The sequence below is a fragment of the Rhineura floridana genome, chromosome 11 (genome assembly GCF_030035675.1).
Source record: "Rhineura floridana isolate rRhiFlo1 chromosome 11, rRhiFlo1.hap2, whole genome shotgun sequence".
Taxonomy (NCBI): Eukaryota; Metazoa; Chordata; class Lepidosauria; order Squamata; family Rhineuridae; genus Rhineura; species Rhineura floridana.
The window spans coordinates 3377589-3398809 of NC_084490.1; the positions used below are offsets into that span (position 1 = coordinate 3377589).

The 21221-nt window shown below is 48.6% G+C and overlaps 1 protein-coding gene and 2 non-coding genes across 5 annotated transcripts in view; 1 reads left to right on the forward strand and 2 right to left on the reverse strand.

Moving 5' to 3' along the window:
- Positions 1-4554: 4554 nt before the first annotated feature.
- On the reverse strand, positions 4555-4626 carry TRNAG-UCC (transfer RNA glycine (anticodon UCC)). The gene has a single exon. It is a non-coding gene; the product is annotated as a tRNA-Gly (tRNA).
- A 186-nt stretch (positions 4627-4812) lies between these two features.
- On the reverse strand, positions 4813-4894 carry TRNAL-UAG (transfer RNA leucine (anticodon UAG)). Its single transcript has one exon. It is a non-coding gene; the product is annotated as a tRNA-Leu (tRNA).
- A 2354-nt stretch (positions 4895-7248) lies between these two features.
- Positions 7249-21221, forward strand: part of LOC133365935 (tumor necrosis factor ligand superfamily member 12-like) — a 50843-nt gene continuing 36870 nt past the window's right edge. For all 3 annotated transcript variants that reach the window (XM_061588414.1, XM_061588415.1, XM_061588416.1), the window contains exons 1-5: positions 7249-7808; positions 12122-12160; positions 17501-17585; positions 19397-19459; positions 20098-20133. In XM_061588414.1, the coding sequence (XP_061444398.1) occupies positions 7281-7808; positions 12122-12160; positions 17501-17585; positions 19397-19459; positions 20098-20133 (751 nt within the window). In that variant the 5' untranslated portion in view covers positions 7249-7280. The remainder of the gene's footprint in view (positions 7809-12121; positions 12161-17500; positions 17586-19396; positions 19460-20097; positions 20134-21221) is intronic.

The following is a 21221-nucleotide window of genomic DNA, read 5'->3' on the forward strand; positions in this document are numbered from 1 at the left end:
GGGAACAACAGTGGCCGAGGGTTACTGGTTCTCATGTTTTCAGGCCTGTGACAGAGGCTGTTGTACTAGACACGCCTGAAGCCTGACCCAGCGCTGGTCTGATACGCCGTTCTTACAGTAGACGCGCGACTTCTCTGCTTAGTTTTTCCTTCAGGGAAAGATGCTCCACTCCTGCATGTATGAGCATGGAGCCCTTTGCAGTAGGCCCAAGAGATAGGAGAAGCACTAAGGACATCAAAGGGAGCCCATCTAGTCCAGCATCTTGTTTTCACAGTGGCCAACCAGAATGCCCCAAAGGGAAGCCTGCAAGCAAGACCCGAGTGCAACTAGTACTTGGGAGGCATACTGTCTGACAGTCTTATAATTCTCCATGCATTTGTCTAACCCTCTATTAAGGCCATCCAAGTTGGTGGCCATCACTGCCTCCTGTGGAGTGAATTCCATAACTGAACTGCTGTGTGACAAAAAGTCCTTTTTTTTGTCCTGAATCTTCCGAGGTTCAGCTTTGTTGGGTGTTCCCACATTTTAATATTATCATAGAATAGTAGAGTTGGAAGGGGCCTATAAGGCCATCAAGTCCGACCCCCTGCTCAATGCAGGAATCCAAATCAAAGCATTCCCCACAGATCTGTCCAGCTGCCTCTTGAATGCCTCCAGCGTCAGAGAGGCCACTACTACTCTAGGTCATTGGTTCCATTGTCGTATGGCTCTAACAGGAAGTATTTCCTGATGTCCAGTTGAAATCTGGCTTCCTGCAACTTGAGCCCATTATTCCGTATCCTGCACTCTGGGACAATCGAGAAGAGATCCTGGCCCTCCTCTGTGACAACCTTTCATGTACTTGAAGAGTGCTATCCTATCTCCCCTCAGTCTTCTCCAGGCTAAATAGGCCCAGTTCTTTCAGTCTCTCATAGGACTTTGTTTCCAGCCCCCTGATCATCCTTGTTGCCCTCCTCTGAACCTGTTCCAGTTTGCATCCTTTTTGAAGTGCGGAGACCAGAACTGGATGCAGTATTACAAGGGCGGAAAACTTTTCTGTCCACTTTCTCCACCCCAGGTGTAATTTTTTTACCCCTCTACCATCTGTTGCTATCCCCCTGCCACCCTTACTGGGGGGGTTTTAAACTAAAAACCCCCAAATGTAACTTCTCATCGGAGAGTTGCTCGATCCCCCTGATTGTTTTGCTTGTCCCCTTCTGAACCTTTTCCAGCTCTGCAATGTCCTTTTTCAGTTGCAGTGACTAAACTGTACACAATATTCTAAATGCTGTTATACTATGGATTCATATGGTGGCATAATATTGGCAGTTTTTACCTGCTGCACACTGAGTTGACATCATCATGGAGCTATCCACTACCTCAAGGTCTAGTTTCCAGGAAGGGTATAAGTGAAGTTAGTAAAAAAAAATTGCCCCAGATTCAAGGCCATCTAGGTGGTCCCAATTGCAGCACACTTGTGGTTAGCTGCTTAGTTCCTGGGCCACATAAGCAGCCTTCTCCAAAAGTGCAACACTATGGCACAGTTGTGTTGTGGCATCATCTTGCTCAGATTCAGGACTGGGTAAAAAATTTGCTGGATCCGAACAAAGCATAGGGTGGCCAGCTGCAAAAGAGGATGGGGCTCCTGTACCTTTAATGATTGTGTAAAAATGGGAAATTCCCTCTTAATTCTGCAGAAGCCCCCACCATTTGCAGTTGACCATCCTAGCAGTGTAACATAATCATACCTATAATCCAGGAATTGGGGAACCTGAAGTAAAAGGAGGGAAATTGGGAACCGATGGGAGTTGTAGTCCAAAACAACTGGAGGTGGCGATTGCAGGCTACCTGTCATGGCACTTAGATGTTTTAAGCTTTAGCATTCCCAAGTAAGGTTTGGGCACCCTCAGCTTCTGCTCTCAGGCCTTGCTTTGATGCTGTGTCTCCCACTCCCTCCCAGGGCTGTTACAAAACACAGCCAGCAACTTCTCCATCCTTATTGCTTCCAGGCCCAGACAATGTCCTATTTTAAGGCTCATTTCTCAGAGCAGTTGAGGCTGATGTAAGCCATTGCTGCTCACTCGTGACCAGCCTGAAAGTAGAAGTAGGGGGATGAAGGATTGCGTGCCCCAAGTCTCATGAGAGCATCCATCTTCTGAATAAGAGGAAGTGGGGGGGGTGCATCTTCCAGCTGAGGATGATAAGCTCACCACTGACAAGCGGAACTATCTGTAAATCATGCATAGAAATAAATGTGCAGAAGAGGGAAGATACGAGAGCCTTTCTCAGTTTCCTGGAAATGTGTTCTTGGAGTACTGTGCAATGGGGGGGGGGTTCTTAAAGGGTTCTACTTAGTTCATCCGCACATCAATAATATCTGTTCGAGCTGTACGTACATGCAAAGGAACTTCTCTGTCCTTGGATTTGCCTCAGGATATGTCCTCTATGCTTAAAACTGTCTCTTGCATTTATTGAGCTGTACTGTAAGAAACGTGGAAAGGTGTGGGGGGTATTATCTTCAAGAAAAGGATGGGAACAAATGTTTTTATTCTATTTTGTGCATTTATATCCCATCTTTCCTCCAAGGAGCTCAAGGTGGTTTGTGTGATTCTTCCCTCTCCATTTTACGATCACAACAACCCTGTGAGGTAGGTTAGGTTGAGACAGTGACTAGCCCAAGGTAACTGAATCTCAAGATGGGGCTCTAAAGCAGGATAAAAATTAGCATCCTAATAATTGATGGTTTCTGTGAGCCCAAATTCACTACGAAGGGAGGAGGCTGCTCCCTGTCTCTCTGTATGAGTTGCTGCTCCTTCCCATCAGCTTGAGCTGACTAATTTTCCTTCTCTCTTTTGGGTGGCATTGGAGCATCCTGTTACTCCTGGTCCAGACGCAAAACTGTGTCCCTTCAGAGGAGGGTGCCTGTTGCATCTCTCTAGGGGCCCTCTGCTCTGAGCTTGTCTTCTTCCAATCAGGAATTGCCAGGGGCAGGCAGTCTAATCCCATACCTTCTGTTTACAGCAGAAGCCAGTCTTGCCTGAATTTGCTGGAACATTGCCAGCTACGGTTATCATACACGTAGGTTTCCAGCCTCTAAACAGGAGTTTGAATGCATTCAGGAAGGAGGATTAACCCATGATGGAGTCTTCGTAGTCAGAAGCAGTCTACCACTGAATCCCAGATTTATCATGGGGGGAGGATCTAGAGCAGGGAGAATTGCTGCCCTTTTAACAGTGGTTCCCTCACTTCTCTTGTAACTTTGATCACAGGACACCCCTCCTTTAAACATCTGTATTGAATGCCTGACTTTGCCTTTAAACACCCACCCCAATGCCCTTGCACCCCTCATCTCTATTTGCCCCATCTTATGTCCTGATTAGAAAGGGATGGGGACCTGCCAGATGATGCTGGATAAAAAGCTCCCTAACCATTGGGCATTGGAATCTAACAAACATATAGAACAAGGGTTCCCAAACTGTGATCTACTGGCTTCATTCAGGTGGTCTGTGACCTCTCTGTGGGATTTGTGGCTGAAGACGGCACATCAATTGCATTACATAAATTGATTTTTAATTGCATTTATATTGCTTTTTTATGGCGTTACAATCTGAAGTCTATAGAATGCAAACTCTCATTCAAAACACACAATATATGAGGACTGAACGAAGCAATGCAATTAAAAAGTCGTATAATAATAAATAATAATAATAATAAATAAATTTAATTTCTTTGTCGCCTATCTGGCCAATGGCCACTCTAGGCGACTTACAAAATCGTTAAGATACAATTGATAAAATACAGTGATACAATATAAAAACAATACATCTGCAACAACAATATTAAAACTGGGCAGGAGGCATTACAGTTATAACAATTAACCCTCCCCGGATACCCCGAAGGCCTGTTGTTGTTGGAAGAGAGTATAGCTCATTACAGTTGCTACAACAGCCTTCATTAAGTGGTCTGGTCTGGTCAGTGCCTGGATGGGAGACCACCTGGGAACCATATGTAAGCCACCTTGGGTTTCTATCATGAAAAGAAAGGTGGGGTATAAATAAATAAATAAATAAATAAAAATATCCTCAGCAATTTCAAGTGGTCCAGGGGGGGATGTTTGGGAACCCCTGATGTAGAGGGTGACAAGTTCTCTGTGCTCTATAGTCTCCAGTGTTTGAATTGTAGATTGTAAGCTCCTTGGGGCAGAATCCTCTTGCTGTCCTCTGCAACACACATTTGCCCTCTGATGGTGCATCATCAACAACACTACTAGCTTTTTTTCTGGATGCATAATATGGCTGACTGCAAGCCAGATACTGGCCTAGATGAGTTTAGTTCTGATTTTGTCAAGGGAGAGGCGTTTTTTGTTCCTAAGAATAGAGAAGCGTTTATTTCCCCCATTGTTAGTTTGAAGGAGGAGGAAAAACTTGCTGTGAGAGTTGGAGAAAATCCCATTTGTCCTGGAGCCACGATCCTCGTTTGCATCTGGGGTGGGGTTTGCCTTTTGTAACAAAAGAAGGAACTCAGGTTGGGAAAAGGAGTGGAATAAAACGAAACAAAAATAAAATATAACCTTTCTGCGTTGGCCGGGAATCGAACCCGGGTCAACTGCTTGGAAGGCAGCTATGCTCACCACTATACCACCAACGCCTGCTGAAAAAGAAGCTCTGCTGGAAGCTACAAAACGTAAGAATGTGTGTGTGCTTTGCTGAAGAAAAGACTGGGAAAGAGAAGCTGAATCCAGCCGCAGCACAAAAGCACAGCGAGGAAGCTCCCAGCCCGCGAAGCGTTGCCAGCTCAGCAAAATCCCGCTTTTCAACAGCTGAGAAAAGCACGTGGCAGCGGTGGGATTCAAACCCACGTCCCGGGAGAGACTGGAGTCTAAATCCAGCGCCTTAGACCGCTCGGCCACGCTACCTTACATAAGGACAGCGGAGACTGAACCACAAAAATTAAAAAAAATATATAGCTATTTAAACACACACATACATGCAAAGCCTGAACTATGTTGACCCCAGATGCCCCCCCCTGTGCATTTCGGGAGCCTTTTTACCCAGCGATGGGATGACGTGAGGAAACGAGCCAAGTTCTAGTCTGCAGGCTGGGCAAAGTTAAAGCAGCGGGAAATTGTTTACAACATCCGGAACAAAATGGCTTACTGTTTGTGGGAGACAAGGGAGGGTTGGGGGATATTGACCTGGTGCTCAATGGGGTACAATTGCCCCTGAAAGACCAGGTCCGCAGCCTGGGGGTCATTCTTGACTCCCAGCTATCCATGGAGGCTCAGGTCTCGGCTGTGAGCTGGGCGGCGCTGCATCAACTCCATCTGATACGGAGGCTGCGCCCCTACCTTCCCAACCATCTGCTCCCATCTGTGGTACATGCCCTGGTCTCCTCTCGCCTAGACTACTGCAATGCGCTCTATGTGGGGTTACCCTTGAAAACGGTCCGGAAGCTGCAACTGGTACAGAACGCGGGGGCTCGCCTGATTAAAGGCAGCCACCGGCGAGATCACATCACTCCAGTGCTGAAGGAGTTGCACTGGTTACGGGTTGTTTTCCGGGCCCAATTCAAGGTGTTGGTTCTGACCTTTAAAACCCTATACGGTTTCGGCCCAGTCTATCTGAAGGAGCGCCTCCAGCATCATCAGGGACGCCGCTCAACAAGATCAGCCTCAAAAGGCCTTCTCTCTATCCCACCAGTTAAAACAGCTAGACTGGTGAGAACTAGGGAGAGGGCTTTTTCTATTGTGGCTCCCACCCTGTGGAATTCCCTCCCAAATGATCTCCGCCATGCCCCCGCTATGATGAGCTTCCTCCGGGCCTTGAAGACCTGGCTCTTCAGACAAGCTTTTGGGGTGGGTTAGGTTTTATTATTGTTGTTGAGATTTTTAATGTTTTAATGTATTTGTATGTTTTTATTTTGTACATCGCCCAGAGTGGCTGGACAGCCAGCCAGATGGGCGACTAATAAATTTAATACATAAATAAATAAATTCCCGTGCAGGCATGTCACGCTCACCTTTTCCTGCAAAAAAAGAGTCTGATTTCTTCATTAGGCAAACAGGTGCCAACGTGATGTCCCCCTGGATGAATTCAGAGACGTAATCGATCGAGTGAACGTAGGCGCAGTTGACACTGTAGGTTCGATTCCGGGCCAACGCAGTAAATATGCATTTTTAAAAACCCTTTTAATTACTCCGAGCAGTGAATGATCAAATTGAAGAGGATCGTTCGTTACTGAGTCTTTAAGCTTAAAAACTGCGAGAGAGAGTTGCACATCAGTTGCAAGGAGCGAGACATTAATTTCCACATGTCTCAGACTGCAAATTGAAATTATGCCACAATTAATGAATCGGATTTTTTTGGTTTATTTTAGTGGAACACGTATTTACAAATACAACTCAACATTCTCATGAAGTCACAAGATTTATAGGAAACTGTCTGGATGAATTAGGCACGTAACGCTGCAGTTCGTTTCCCCTCTGACACGGCTGTTTACAACCCCATCCCCACGTGTTTAATGTATGTCCCTGGGTGGTAACTCAGGATTAAACTTCCTCCATCTGATGAAATGGGTTGCAGTCCAAGAAAGCTTTGGCTATAACTTAAATGTGTCAGTCTTTAAAGGCGCCACGAGACTCCTTGCTGGTTCTGATGTATGGATCGTGACCTGGGTATTATCTTGCTCCTGATGTTCACACACCCGTGGCTAACACGCATTGCAGCAGCCTCCGCCTCCTGCGTTCACCTCCTTGCACACCCTACTTGATCAATTACACGCGCGCACACCGGCTTCCGATCAGAGGCTTTCGTTGCTCCAGAAATGTAGCCGCAAAATCAGCTGTGCATCGCAAAAAAAGCGTGTGTGTGTTGGGGGGTCAGTCATGCAAAGGGCGACCCTCTGGCCCTCCTAGGTCCTGTGACGTTGCGCGCTTCTGCAGCAACTCTGGGTAAACTTGGCGGGGTGCTCCTGTTTGTAAGCGTCCCGCTAGGAAACGTAACGTGTGAAGCCGCGCGCGCAAACCACCCCCAGGCGATCGAAGCGCCCGCGCCTGTCTGACACCCGAAGAGGGCGACATTCGCTTTCTCTCTTGGGGACATGTGAACGGACGGACATCCCTGCCGGATCAGACCCAGGCGCTGTACCTTAGAATCAGTTGGAAGGGGCCTATAAGGCCATCGAGTCCAACCCCCTGCTCAATGCAGGAATCCAAATCAAAACAAGAAGCTGCCAAGTGGGGCGGGGGAAAGGGTTCTCGCCTGGGATTTGGCCTCAGCACCTGAGATAGACTGCCCCCGGGCATGGAGGCTCCATCGAGCTGGGATGGAGCTCTTCGCCCGGCCCGGCCCGGCCGCCTGCCCGCCGTCCCTCCCTCTCTCTGCCCTCCCTGCAGAGCAGCTCCGGCGGGTGTTTCCTGTCCTGCTGTTTTGGTGCTGCGCCTCGGCCTCTCGCCGCCGGGGCTGCTGCTGCTGGCAGGCGGCCGAGCGCGGCCTCCCCTCGACGGCCTCGCTTCCTCCTCCTCCTCCTCCTCCTCCTCGTCCTGGTCCTGCGCTGTCTCCTCCTCTCCCTCCTCCCTCTCCTCCTGCCCGGGCGCTTCCTGGCTTGCAGTCGCCGCTCGCCGCCGGCCTCCGCCCTCTCCTGCCCCGGCCATGGGGAGGCGCCGCCGGGCCCGGGAGCCGCCCGCCCGCCTGGTGCTGCTGGCGCTGGCGCTGGCCTCCGGCTCGGCGCTCCTCCTGGCCTCGCTCAGCCTCCTCCTGGCCGCCTGGCCCCGATCCAGCGCCCGCGCGGTGCAGCAAGAAGCAGCAGCGCCCGCCGCCGCGATGCCACAGGTGAGGGGCGCCGCGCGAGCAGGGGGACGCGGGAGGGAGGCTGCTGGGATTCGGCGCAACCTCGAGCCGCGCGCTTGCAGCTTTGCGCCGGGAGACACCCTCGTACGCGCCCCTGGGCGGCTCTGCGCGCACCGGCCACAAGTTCCCGGAGCCCGGCGGCGGGGGGCAGCCATCTCAGCGCGCCCAAATGGCAGGCGTAGCTATCGAGTTATATGCCCGGGCCGGGGCACCTCTAGATGCAGGCGGAAGCACCCAGAAGCTGCACCCAGCGCTGGGCGAGTGCAGTCCAAAGCCCTTGGGCCTTGGCCAGAAGTGCCCCACTGTGCGCAGTATAAATAGCAAATAATCCGGCCACCTGCTATAAACACAGAATACAAGGGGCAGAAGAGGAAGGCTCAGTTGCTAGATGCATCACTGCCAACAACAATACACACACACGTACGCAGGCAGGCAGGCTGGCTGGCTTGTGGCACCTTAAAAGCCAACAGAGTTGTGGCCGCAGAACTGGCTGTCACATGCATGAAGCCTTATCCTGAATAGGCAGAGTGTATATGTATATTGTGGAGGAGGATTGTAAACAGTGAGGCCAAAAGGCCAGGCGATGCAAGAACACTCAAAGGTGCACAAGATAAGCATTTGGCGATTGGCAGTAACCCACAATCTTCCTGACCTAGCCACCTGTCGTGGGAGAGGGACAGACTAACACAGCAGCTTATTCCTCTGGAAAATGTGGACGCAGCTACACACCTCCAGCAACAGAGCAGAAATGACAAGGGGCACAAGATCTATTACCAGCCATTGCCAACTCAGTGCCCTCCAGATGTTTTGGACTACAAGCCCCGTCAGCCCCAGCTACATGCAAAAAGCAAAGCTGTGTGCAAAGAGTTCCCACAGACCACCACACAGAATGGGACGTGGCATGTGTGCCCCAACCCTTACTGTGGGAAACAGCCCAGTAATCATTATGGTCTTTGGGGTGGGCAGAACATTTCCTCAAAGTCCTTTAAATAGTTTTAAATGGGTTGTTTTCCTGCACTTTTAACACCCGCCACACAGCAGGCAGAAATGTGGCAGGTGTGGGCTTTTTGCAGGCAGTGGTCACAGAAAAGGCACAGAACCAAAGGTGGTAGCTAGCCCTTGCTTTAAATTACTGCATTTTAAACAATGAATGTCTTTATTTAGGTGCACAGCAGCCTATCCTATCTATTGGGCTCAGGGTGGATATCCTTCTTGACCACATTCATTCATGTTTCACTGCATAACCCTGCAAATGAGGCCATTTCTTTTTTCTCACTGCTGAGAGGGAGGGTGCAGGAGGCCCTTCCAGAGATGCATTCAGAGCAAGCCGGCCCTGAGGGCCAGACCAGCTGTTGGGTGTGAGGATCAGATCAGGGCAGGGTGGGGAAGGGTCACCAGAGAGGTTTCCCCTCCCCCCCTTTTCAGGTGGGGAAAGTGGAGACGCTCCACAGCTTGGTCAAGGCCACCCAAGTGACTCAACGGCTAGCCTGCAACTGGAATGCAGATCTTGCCAGAACAGTGGAAGCCTGTGCTCTTTCTTTGAGGGGATACTTTGACCCAGAGTTTTCATGTTTCTCTGTGATGTGGCCACCTGTCGGAGCAGCCTTCGCCAACCTGGTGCCCTCTAGTATTTTGGACAACTCCCACCATGCATTCTGAAACATCTGGAGGGCACCAGGTTGGCAAAGGCTGTGTGGAGCAACAGTTCCATGGTGGCACTGGCAATACTCCCTTTTCACTGCTCTGTCTGCTAAAGTGTGCCAAGATCCCCAGGCAAGGCGTGCGGTGGCGTGCGGTTCAGAGGTGAAGGCAGGAATCCTTTGGCGCACCTTTTTCCCTCCCCCTCCCCTGGAGCCACACACCCAACAGCTGGCCTGGCGTCGGAGGCTGGAGGTCTGCCTGCTCTGGCTGCATCACTGTAGCAACCTTCTGATAATCTCCTTCCCAAGCCCTCGGCAATCAAAGCTAAGTTGATGTTGAGTGTTCACATCTGTTACATGTGAATGAGACCCAGCAGAATCCTTCCGAATGAGGCGCCAGAGGGAGGAGGAGGCTGAAGCTTCACGCTGGTTTGCAGTCCCCAAGCCTGTTTGTAGCATCCGGCTTCAGTCGTGGAAAGTTTGACCTAAGCACAGCCTACTGCATCAAGTTAGTGGTCTACCTAGTCCAACATCATCTCCTCACAGTGGCCAGCCAGATACCAAAGGGAAGCCTGCAAGCCGCATCTGAGTGCAATAGAACTCTCCCCTCCTGCAAATTCCAACAACTGGTAGTCAGGGACACCCTGCCTCTCACAGTGCAGGGAGAACACGGCCATCAGGGTTAGTAGCCACTGAGAGCCTTACTTTCCCTGAATTTAAAGCTATCCCAGTTGGTGGCCTCTGCTGCCTCTTGTGGGAGCAAATTCCACAGCTTAATTGACATGATGATAAAGTGAAAGCCTCAGGGATTTGTTTCTAGAGGCTCAGGTGACCTCAGTGGCTAGCAGTGCTTTGTACCAGCTTCAGCTGGTAAGACAGCTGCGGCTGTTTCTGGACCAGGATAGCCCGACCACCGTTGTCCATGCACTGGTAACCTCCAGGCTGGATTACTGCAATGTGCTCTATGTTGGGCTGCCCTTGAGGTTGGTCTCGAAGCCATCGCTGGGGCAAAATGCAGTGGTGCGACTGCTCACTGGGGCAGGGTATTGCCAACATGTCACCTCACTGCTGAAATAATTGCACTGGCTACCTCTTAGCTGCCAGTGGGGCTCTCCAACACTGGTGGGCTCTCCAACCCTGGAGGTCTTCACGAGGCAGCTGGAGAGCCACCTGTCAGGGATGCTTTAATTTGGATTCCTGTACTGAGCAGCGGGTTGATGGCCTTATAGTCTCCTTCCAACTCTACAATTCTATGATATCCCATAGACATTTGGCTTGCATCCAATGTTTGTCATATTCAGAGTAGACCCACTGAGATTAATAGACATGACTCACTTAGGTCCATTAATTTCAATGGGCCTACTCTGAGCAGACTTAGCGGGATCCAACCATTTGATCTTGTAGCTTTTTGGATTCATAAACCCACTGGAATTCTTATGCCTGTTTCACTTGGGCTGGCTTGATATAAGGCTCTTGTTTAGCCCTCCCCCATTTTTTCCTGGGGGTCACCCCTGACAAAGCAGACGCGGTTCAGAAAGGCAACTTTTTAGAATGCATTAGCAGCTGGGATATTGGGAGTGTTGTTTGCTAGGTTTCTATGGTAACCACCTCCAGGCTGACCACTCCCCCCCCCAGTACATTTCAGCTTTGCATTTTTGAACTCTTCCCAACCCCTGCCTCTCCCACAGGTACGCAGCATTAAAGTAGCCCAGACCGTTTCATATCTATCTTGTTAACATCCCCAAAGCAAATCTGCAGAGGATTTTGGCTGGGGTGGTTCAAACCTCCCAGGATCCAAGTGAGTTTATACAGCGATTTCTCCTCCTCGTTGAAGATAAGCTAACTTGGTAGGTCAGCTTTTGCACAAAATACTCTGGAATTTGTTGCCAGTGTTGAGGTCATGGCCGTTGCTCTCTTGACAGCAGCCTCTGAATCTTGGGCCCCATCTGCACAAAACATTTAAAGCAGCAGCATCCCACTCTAAACAGTCATGGCTTCCCCCTAAGAATTCTGGGAATTGTAGTTTGTGAAAGGTCCTGCGAGGAGAGTCCTATTCCCCACACAGAGCTACAATTCCTAGAGTGGTTTCACCATCAATCCCTCTTCCCAGGGAACACTGGGAATTGTAGCTCTGTGAGGGGTCTCCTAATGATTCTAAGCACCCTTAACAAACTACAGTTCCCAGGATTCTTGGGGGAGGGAGGAGAGAGTCAAGACTGTTTAAAATGTTATAATAAGCTTTAAATGTATGGTGCCGACGGAGCCTTGGTTGCAGTCGGAGGCTTAGGATCGTAGGAAGTTGCCTTATACTGAGTGAGACCATTGGTCCATCTAGCTTAATATTGTCTACACTGGCTGGCAGCAGCTCTCCACGGTTTCAGGCAGGGAGTCTTTCCCAGCACTACTAGAAGATGCCATCAGGATTGGTCCTCGGACCTTCCAGGCACTCTAGCACAGAGCTATATGGCCCATCCCAAGCTGCAGCTGTCTCTGGTGTGGAGCACACCTTGGTTTAACACTGAAACTGAAATTTCGTTCTTGGAAGGGAATGGGACTGCTGGCGACAAGGAATGTTTCCAAGTGAGCTTTCTAGCCTCGCCTTTGTGCCTCACGGTGTTGCGGGAGGATCTGAACGCTGCACTCTCTTTCCCTTAGGAGCTGCTGTCTGAAGATGGTGCTGAAGAGCTGGACCCGGTATGTGGATCTCTTCTGGGGTTCTGATCCGGTTGAACTGCTGCCTGGATGAGGGGTGTATGTGTGCCCATATCTTTGTATGTGCCTATATCTTCTTGCTGAAGTTTAGGCTCACAGCGACCCTTTCCCTCTGCAAGGGTGGGGGACCTATTAAATTGGTCCGCCCCCGGAGACTAATGGATCCTGAGGGTTTCCAAAGGGCTCTGGGGGATTTTCCGACTGAGAAGACTGGCGCTCCTGTCGAAGCCCTGGTTGGATTGTGGAATACGGAGCTGACCCGGGCGGTTGACACGATCGCTCCCATGCGCCCCCTCCTATGCAGAGCTCATACAGCCCCATGGTATACCCCGGAGCTGAGAGCGATGAAGCAAGAGAGGAGGAGGCTTGAGTGCAGATGGAGGCGAACTCCTGACGAATGCAATTATGCCTTGGTGAGTGCCTCTTCTAAGCGGTATATAGTAGCGGTGAGGGCAGCAAAAAAGAGATATTTTGCTGCCACAATTAAGGCATCTCTCTCCCGCCCGGCGGAGCTCTTTAAAATTGTACGAGGGCTTTTACATTCTGGCCCTCGGGATATTATGGATTCATCTGTAGCCCGCTGTGATGAGTTCGCGAGGCACTTCCAGGATAAGATCGCATGCATTCGCCGGGACTTAGACTCCAATGTTATGACAGTGAGTTCCAACGAAGCATCCAGAACGTGGTCTTGTCCTTATTTATTGGATGAGTTTCAGTCTGTACAGCTTGAGGATGTTGACAAGATCCTTGGACTGGTGCAGGCAACCACATCTGTGCTGGACTCTTGCCCCTCTTGGCTGGTGAAAGCTGGCAGGACCGGAACCGCCGGCTGGGCCAAGGAGATAATAAACGCCTCCTTGAGAGAGGGAGTGGTCCCTGACTGCCTAAAAGAGGCGGTAGTGAGACCACTCCTGAAGAAATCCTCTTTGGACCCAGATAACCTGAACAACTATAGACCTGTGGCGAATGTTCCGTTCTTGGGCAAGGTTCTGGAGCGGGTGGTTGTCGGCCAGCTCCAGGGGCTCTTGGATGACACTGATTATCTTGATCCATTTCAATCCGGTTTTAGGCCCGGTTTTGGCACCGAAACAGCCTTGGTCGCCCTGTACGATGACCTTTGTCGGGAGAGGGACAGGGGGAGTGTGACTCTGTTGATTCTCCTTGATCTCTCAGCTGCTTTTGATACCATCGACCATGGTATCCTTCTGGGAAGACTCACGGAGTTGGGAGTTGGGGGTACTGCTTGGCAGTGGCTCCGCTCCTACTTGGTGGGTTGCCACCAGAAGGTAGTGCTTGGGGAACATTGCTCGATACCCTGGACTCTCCATTGTGGAGTCCTGCAGGGATCGGTACTGTCCCCCATGCTTTTCAACATCTACATGAAGCCGCTGGGTGCGGTCATCAGGAGTTTTGGGCTGCGTTGTCATCAGTACACTGATGACACGCAGCTCTATTTCTCCTTTTTATCCTCCTCAGGTGAGGCTGTTAACGTGCTAAACCGTTGCCTGGCCGCGATAATGGACTGGATGGGAGCTAACAGACTGAAGCTCAATCCAGACAAGACTGAGACGCTGTTGGTGAGTGCCTTCTCTGCTCAGATGGTGGATGTTCATCCTGTTCTTGATGGGGTTACACTCCCCTTGAAGGAACAGGTTCGTAGCTTGGGAGTTCTTTTCGATCCTTCCCTGTCTCTTGAGGCCCAGGTGGCCTCGGTGGCACGGAATGCTTTTTACCTTCTTCGATTGGTAGCCCAGCTACGTCCCTATCTGGACAGTGACGACCTCGCTTCAGTTGTTCATGCTCTGGTAACTTCTAGATTGGACTACTGCAACGCGCTCTACGTGGGGCTGCCCTTGAAGACTGTTCGGAAACTACAGCTAGTCCAGAATGCAGTGGCCAGATTGTTGATGCGGACCAGAAGGTCCGCTCATATAACACCTGTTCTGGCCCATCTGCACTGGCTTCCTATTTGTTTCCGGGCTAGATTCAAAGTGCTGGTTTTGACCTATAAAGCCCTACACGGCATGGGACCACAATACCTGGTGGAACGCCTCTCCCAATATGAACCTGCCCGTACACTACGCTCAACATCTAAGGCCCTCCTCCGAGTACCATCCCATCGAGAGGCTCGGAGGGTGATGACTAGAACCAGGGCCTTTTCAGTAGTGGCCCCCGAACTGTGGAACAGTCTCGCTGATGAGGTGCGCCTGGCGCCGACGCTACTATCTTTTCAGCGCCAGGTGAAAACCTTTTTATACTCCCAGGCATTTTAAAGTGTATTTTAAACAGCATTTCCGTATTTTGGATGTTGTTTGGTTCGTTATTGTTTGTTTGTTTGTTTTTTATTATTTATTGTATTTATATATTGTGCTTGTTTTTATCTTTTTGTACACCGCCCAGAGAGCCTTCGGGCTTAGGGCGGTATATAAATTAAACTAACTAACTAACTAACTAACTAAATAAATAAATGTTTTGGGATGGGGGGAAGGCAGGTTTCTGGAAATTCAACTCCCCTCAGCAGGTGTTATCCTGTAACACAGACAGGGGTGAGGAGTGGTTTTAACAATCAATCCCTCTTCCCAGGGAACTCCGGGAATTGTAGCTCTGCGAGGGGAATAGAGGGTGCCTCCTAACAACTCTCAGTGCCCTCAACAAACTACAGTTCTCAGGATTCTTTGGGGGAAGCCACAACTGTTTCATACTGCTGTCAATATATATTGCAGATTGGGCCCAAGTCAGAGTGCAACTATAAGAATTTGCTGTTTGTTGTGTCTTTATTGTGTGCTGCTCTGATATTTTGTAATGCTTAGCAGTTTAAATATATAATATATATTCCAAACACATCCCTACATAAAAACATCAGTTCCAGCATGCCGTTTCTCACAACAGCCCATCGGATGCCTCCAGGAAGCCCAGAAGTGGGCTTTGTTTCCTGCCCATAGTATTTAATTCCCAGAGGTATGCTCCCTTTGTGCAAGGAGTCTCTGTTCTTGGCTATCCTGTTTAATATGGGCTTCTAGATGCGTGCCATGAATTCATCTCATCCTTTATAACAGCCTCCTCCAATGCGGTTCCCTCCAGATACTGTTAAACTACAACCAGAGCTTGGAAAAGTTACTTTTTTTAAACTACAACTCCCATCAGCCCCAGCCAACATGGCCACTGGAGTGGGCTGATGGGAGTTGTAGTCCAAAAAAAGTAACTTTTCCAAGCTCTGACTACAACTCCCATCATAATCTCTGACCTAAACTTCTGGAGGGCACCAGGTTGGGGAAGGCTGCTTTATAAGAACAGCTTTGCTGGCTCAGACACCCCATCTAGCGTAGCCCTGGGGAAAGCTGGATTTGATTTGATTTGATTTTAATATTTCCACCCCGTCTTTCGGCCAAAAGGCCCTCAACGTGGCTTACAAAAGAGCACCAATATAAAGATACATCAACAATTCATCAACAGAACATCAGTAATACATCAATAAAAACAATACAATTTGCAAAAATTAAATAATTAACCTTCACTAGATATTAATTTCTGCCTGTCACACCACTGCTACTGGTATAGAAGATTGTTTTAAAAAAAGCAAACATGCCTCTCCCACCTGTGTCTCTGGGGGTTCCTTGCCTTTCTCTGTAGCTCATGGCTTGGCTCAGTGGTTCGAGCCCTTTGCTGTGCAAGGGTCTTTCTGCAGCTGACTGCCTCTCTGTGCCGTGCCACGTTGTGGTGCAGTTTGTGGGCATGGCTGCAGTGCTGAGGCTGGCTGTTTGACCATCCTGGTTTGACAGCGGTTTGAACCTGATAAAACGTCTCTAGACCCATGCACCCTCCTCTCGCTCGACCCTCTCAGGATAGTACATCTTACCTGGTAGCGGGTCAGGAAACTCACGGCCCAGGCGAGTCAAGGTTCCTTCAGAACTAGCCCTTTTTGTCAGGAATTGCCATCATTTGTTGGCTCGGTTTGTATGGGTAACCCAGATCATGTCACTGAGAGGCTGTACAGTTGCATGTTTTCTATTTTGTCATCCTACCTTTTCCTAGGAGTGATTTGTGTCCCCTGACAGAAATTGGCAATAAACACAGCTGCAGAGATAGCCTGTCCAGTATGGCCTGACAAAGCACTATTGACACTTTCCAAGGCCACAGTGCCTTTAATTAAACATTTCCTGTTTGCAAGTCCCACCCTTTTATTGCCTTCTGTTGAGCACAGCAGCACTACTAATTAGTAGCTTTTTTTATAAATGCAAAATAATGCTGTTATATATATCTACTAAGAATCCTGTGTCCAGCTTCGTGGGTCCAATTTTGTGGAATTCCCTTCCAGCTGAGATTAGACAGGCACCCACTCTCTTGAACTTCTGGTGCCTAGTGAAGACCTTTTTTCATTTCAGCAGATATTTTAAGTCATTTCTGATTTTATAGTCAATTTTAAATGATGTTATCTCTATTATATTTATTAAGCTTATTGTACACTGCTTAGAGATGATTGTAATTATGCTGTATATAAATTGTCTGAATAAATAAAATTAAAATAATGAGAAGCCACTTCTCTCTTACAAGGAGCAACAGCTGCTTAATAAAGAGGCTACTTATTAGTAAAGGTGGTGTCATGCTGAACAGGAAGCAATAAAATTACAGAAGATGCAAGGAGGAAACTGTTAATTAAAATTACAGGGGACCTTTGCTGAATGGGACTGACTTATGAGTAAATGTTATAGGAGAGTCTTGGTCATGGGGATGGTACCTCCTGTGGTACATTAAGTGGTGTGTGGAAGAATTATTTTAATTGTGCTCTTAGCTGATTGCAGAAAAGCAATGCCTCAGCAGCGCTAAAGGGCCCTAGTGCGAAAGATACCAAGATCTGATCATGCTTTTCCTCCTTAATTATTGAGAGCTGGTATATTGTGGTGTAGGTGCGGGGAACATGTAGCCCTCTACATGTTGCTGAACTACAACTCTCATCGTCCCTGGCCATTGGCCATGCTTATTGGGGCTGATGAGAGTTGTAGTTCAGTAACATCTGGAGGGCCAAAGACTCCACACACCTGTTGCAGTAATTAAGGTGTTGGGCTAAGATTTGGGAGACCCAGGTTCAAATCCACATTCTGACATGAATTCCACTGGGTGATCTTGAGCCAGTTACTGTCTCTCAGCCCACCCTACCCCACAGGGTTGTTGTGAGGATAACATAAAGGTGGGGAGGAGAACCCATGCATGCTGCCTTGAGTTCCTTAGAGGAAAGATGGGATATAAATGTAATGAAATAACAAATGTAAAAATACTTAATTATGCCTGCTCTCTCTTTCTCGCATTTCCCCATCGCCCCTCTAGGTGTTGCTCTCTACTGGCTGGAGCAACCAAGGCAAGTTCCTGCATCATTTTGCCCAGCAGGGGGCACTACGGCAGAGGAGGCAGGGTGAGTCACCTCCTTCTTTATGAAACTGGTGGGACAGAGAAGAGACCAGGTGTGTGATAGGCTGAGCTGCTGCTCCCAGCACAAATTAATTAAGTGCAAAGGATCAGGTTTGAACTACCAGCACACAATTCCAGTAAGGAAAATTTACATTTTTAGTATGGCCTGGATGAGTCCTGGGAAGCAAACCTCACCCTTGCACAGATATCTCCCTCTAAAAAGGGTCAATACCTTGGCAACACTGATGCTACCGCCTCAGTTCTCTGCCTGCAATGTGGGGATAAGTTGCTTGGAGACCTCTTGTTAACCACTTGTTACATATAGGTCTCCAATAATGAATATTGTTATTATTTGTCTAATCATAAATAAATAAATAATGCTAGTGGTCTACCTTACAAGGTTGTTGTAAGGACAGAAAAGGACATAGCTCAGTGGCAGAGCATCTGCTTTGTATGCAGAAGGTCCCAGGGCCGATCCCAGATGGCGTCTCCAGGTAGGGCTGGGAGAGACCCCCATCTGAAATCCTAGAGAGCTGCTGCCAGTCAGAGTAGACAGTACTGATTTAGATGGACCAATTGGTCTGACTCTGTAAGGCAGCTTCCTGTGTTGCTATGATTTTTGCAATCACCTGTGGCAGCCTGGTGCCCTCCAGACTTTTGGAGGACTACAATTCCCATCAGCCCCCTGTCAAAGAATTGTCCCCCTGGGGTCCTTTGCCCTCAGCACCCCAAGGGGGTTCTTTGCTTCCGAGAACAGTCCCAACTCCTTTGGGTCTCTGCTTCCCAGGCAAATCCTTCTCCCTTTCAGACCTAAACTCCAGGTAGTTCTGCCACCCCCCCTCTTCCTGGTTACTTTCTCTAAGAGAGGGGATCTCAGAGAGCTATGTGAGTTCTAAGGGTATTAACCCATATTAATCAACAGTAATCTGTAGCATCCATCAGTCAAAGACTAGATGTAGAATCATTAGTTTCAAGCCAATACACACCATCTATAAAAGAGTAGTTTATTTAAAAGAAATAGAACGGTATATACAAAAGAGAGCAGCAATTGTTTCCTTAAAGTTAAAGCTAATCACCCTCAGCCGGGCTACACGAGGTACATTGGCATAACAAAGGTGAGAGGTTCAATACAGACAAAGAATATAACAAAGATCTAGCTAAGCTAAGGTCCTATACTTACAGTAGAATAGCCTGGTTCCCCAACGGCTTTTCTTTTCTGTAAAACTTCAAGCGAGTTGAGTAGATGGAAATAGGGAACAAAGACTGAAGGAGCATCCTTCATTTTTATGGAGTTTATCGGTCAACAAGGAGCGGGGAGGCAAATAGCCATATTCCGCCTCTGCCGTGATCCGCTCCTTTGAAGCCTTTGAAGATAAGGGGGCTAGACAGCCTCACCCAGGGTCACCCTCACAGAGGGTCCTATCTGTATCCCTTCTCACACACGTAGGTTGCTAACTGAGAGGCAAAATGGAGAGGCACTTCCTGACTGGCTGCCACAGCCTTCACCAACCCAGTTCCCACCTTGTGTTTGGGACTTCAACTGCCATCAGCCCCAGCCCGCACAGCCAAGCTCCCATCAGCCCCAGCATCACTAGGCTGTGCGGGCAGGGGCTGATGGGAGTTGTAGTCCAAAACACCTAGTTGGTGACAGATTGGCTGAGGCTGACCTAGCGAATCCGATGTCAAGAGTAAGGTGGGACATGCTCATCTCCACCCCATCCTAAAACTCGGCAGGGACCAGAACCTTAGCTCCTCTCTTCCCACCACTGCTGCTGTGCCCTGTTCACCTAGCAAGGCTTTCTCCCCCTTTCACAGCTGCCAAAGGGAAGCGTTCCCGGCCTAGACGAACCAGCACCGTCTCGGCTGCACACTATGAAGGTGAGAGATGCACCATATTCTCTTGTGCCTAGCCCAGTTTTACCCCCTTCAGCAGGGGTGTAGTCATGCAGGGTCTCAGGGGGTCTTAAACCCTTCGCTTTTTTGGGAGCAGGGTCCCAGCAGAGTCCCTATGTGTCCAGTATGCTACAAGCCAATCGTCATGAAAGGGGAGTGTGTTAGCCACTGAGAAGAGTCTTCTAACATGCTTCCTTGTCCTTTCCTGTGGATTGGAGCCAATCAGTGTGAAAGGAGGTGAGTCAACCACTGAGAAGACTCTTCTCAGTAGCTAACACACTCCTCCTTCATGCTTATTGATTCCTAAGCATTAAGAGGATCTCATTCTCAACCGCACAGTAAAAAAAAACAGGGAGGGGGCATGGCTGTGATTAACAAGAAGGGAGCCTGCGCTTCTGAATTTGCCAGTATACTACTGCCCTTCAGGGCCCCACACAGGGTGTACCTGGTGGGCCCTTTCCCACAGGCCCTTGCTTTTTTGTCCGGGAATCATAAGGTGGTCTTGCTTTTCCCCCAAACACACCCACCCACTTCAAGTCTCACCCCCTTAAGACCCCACGTGTGATTTCCCAGAGAACCCAGGAGTCCTGGCTGACTCCTGTTTTTCTTGTCTTGTATTTCAGTGCAACCCACAGAAGGACGAGCTGGGATCCAGGCAGGTAACACTTCCTGAGCCAGGGGCTTATTAAAGTGAGGGGGGGGGGTTGTGGAAGAAGAAGAGGAGGAGGAGGAGGAGGAGGAGGAGGAGGAGGAGGAGGAAAGAGACGCCTCTCCTGAGCGGAGATTTTCCAATAAGGCTCCCAAATGGAGCCTCTCTTGAACTTGAATTGATTCTATATACTGGTTGCCACATATATTTAATGCTTACCAGGCCAGGTTGAAGGTACATGTGTTAATTCACAAAGCCTTAAACAATTTTTTTAATTGTTTTTAAATTTTTTAAAATTGTGTTTTTAAATTGTTTTTTGTGTTTTAAAATTTGTATATTTGTTTTTAATGTTTTTAATTGCTGTAAACCGCCCAGAGAGCTTCGGCTATGGGGCGGTATGTAAATGCAATAAATAAATAAATAAATAATACATAACTTGCTCCCCAAGTACCTTAAAGACTGCCTGACTCCTTATGTTCTGTCTCAGTCACTGAGATCTTCCAACGGGGCACTCTCCACATGGCCCCTGAGGTTCGGTTGGCTTCCACCAGGGACTGAGCCTTTGGCATGGCAGACCCTGCCCTGTGGAACTCCCTGCCAATGGAGGTTCAGCAGGAACCATCCATTCTTTCTTTCAGGCGTCTCCTGACAACTGAATTTTTTAAACAGGCCTTTGTAGCATGAATTCCTCCCTAACCAATGCAGTATTTATTGATGCTTTTAGCATTGTTTTTAATGATGTCTTTGTTGCGTTAAAAGTTTTATTGGGTCCTGCATGTTGTAAGTCGCCTTGATGTACTTCTATGAAAAGTGCAGCTTATAAACACTTTAAAATAAATAAATAATGGGTTTTTTATTTATTGTTTTTGTATTTGCAAACGTTTTATGTATGTTTTTTTTCCCGTGTTGTAAATTGCTTTTGGATGTAAGTTGATTTACAACAGCCTCATAGGAAGCAATTCATAAATGAAATTAATAATAATGTTACACAACAGCAACAATGATCAGTGAAGGTCTCTCTCTTGCCATTACTTTCACCATTACCCAAGCTGCGCGATGGGTAATCTAACCAGAATGGTGAGGCCTTAGACTAGAGTG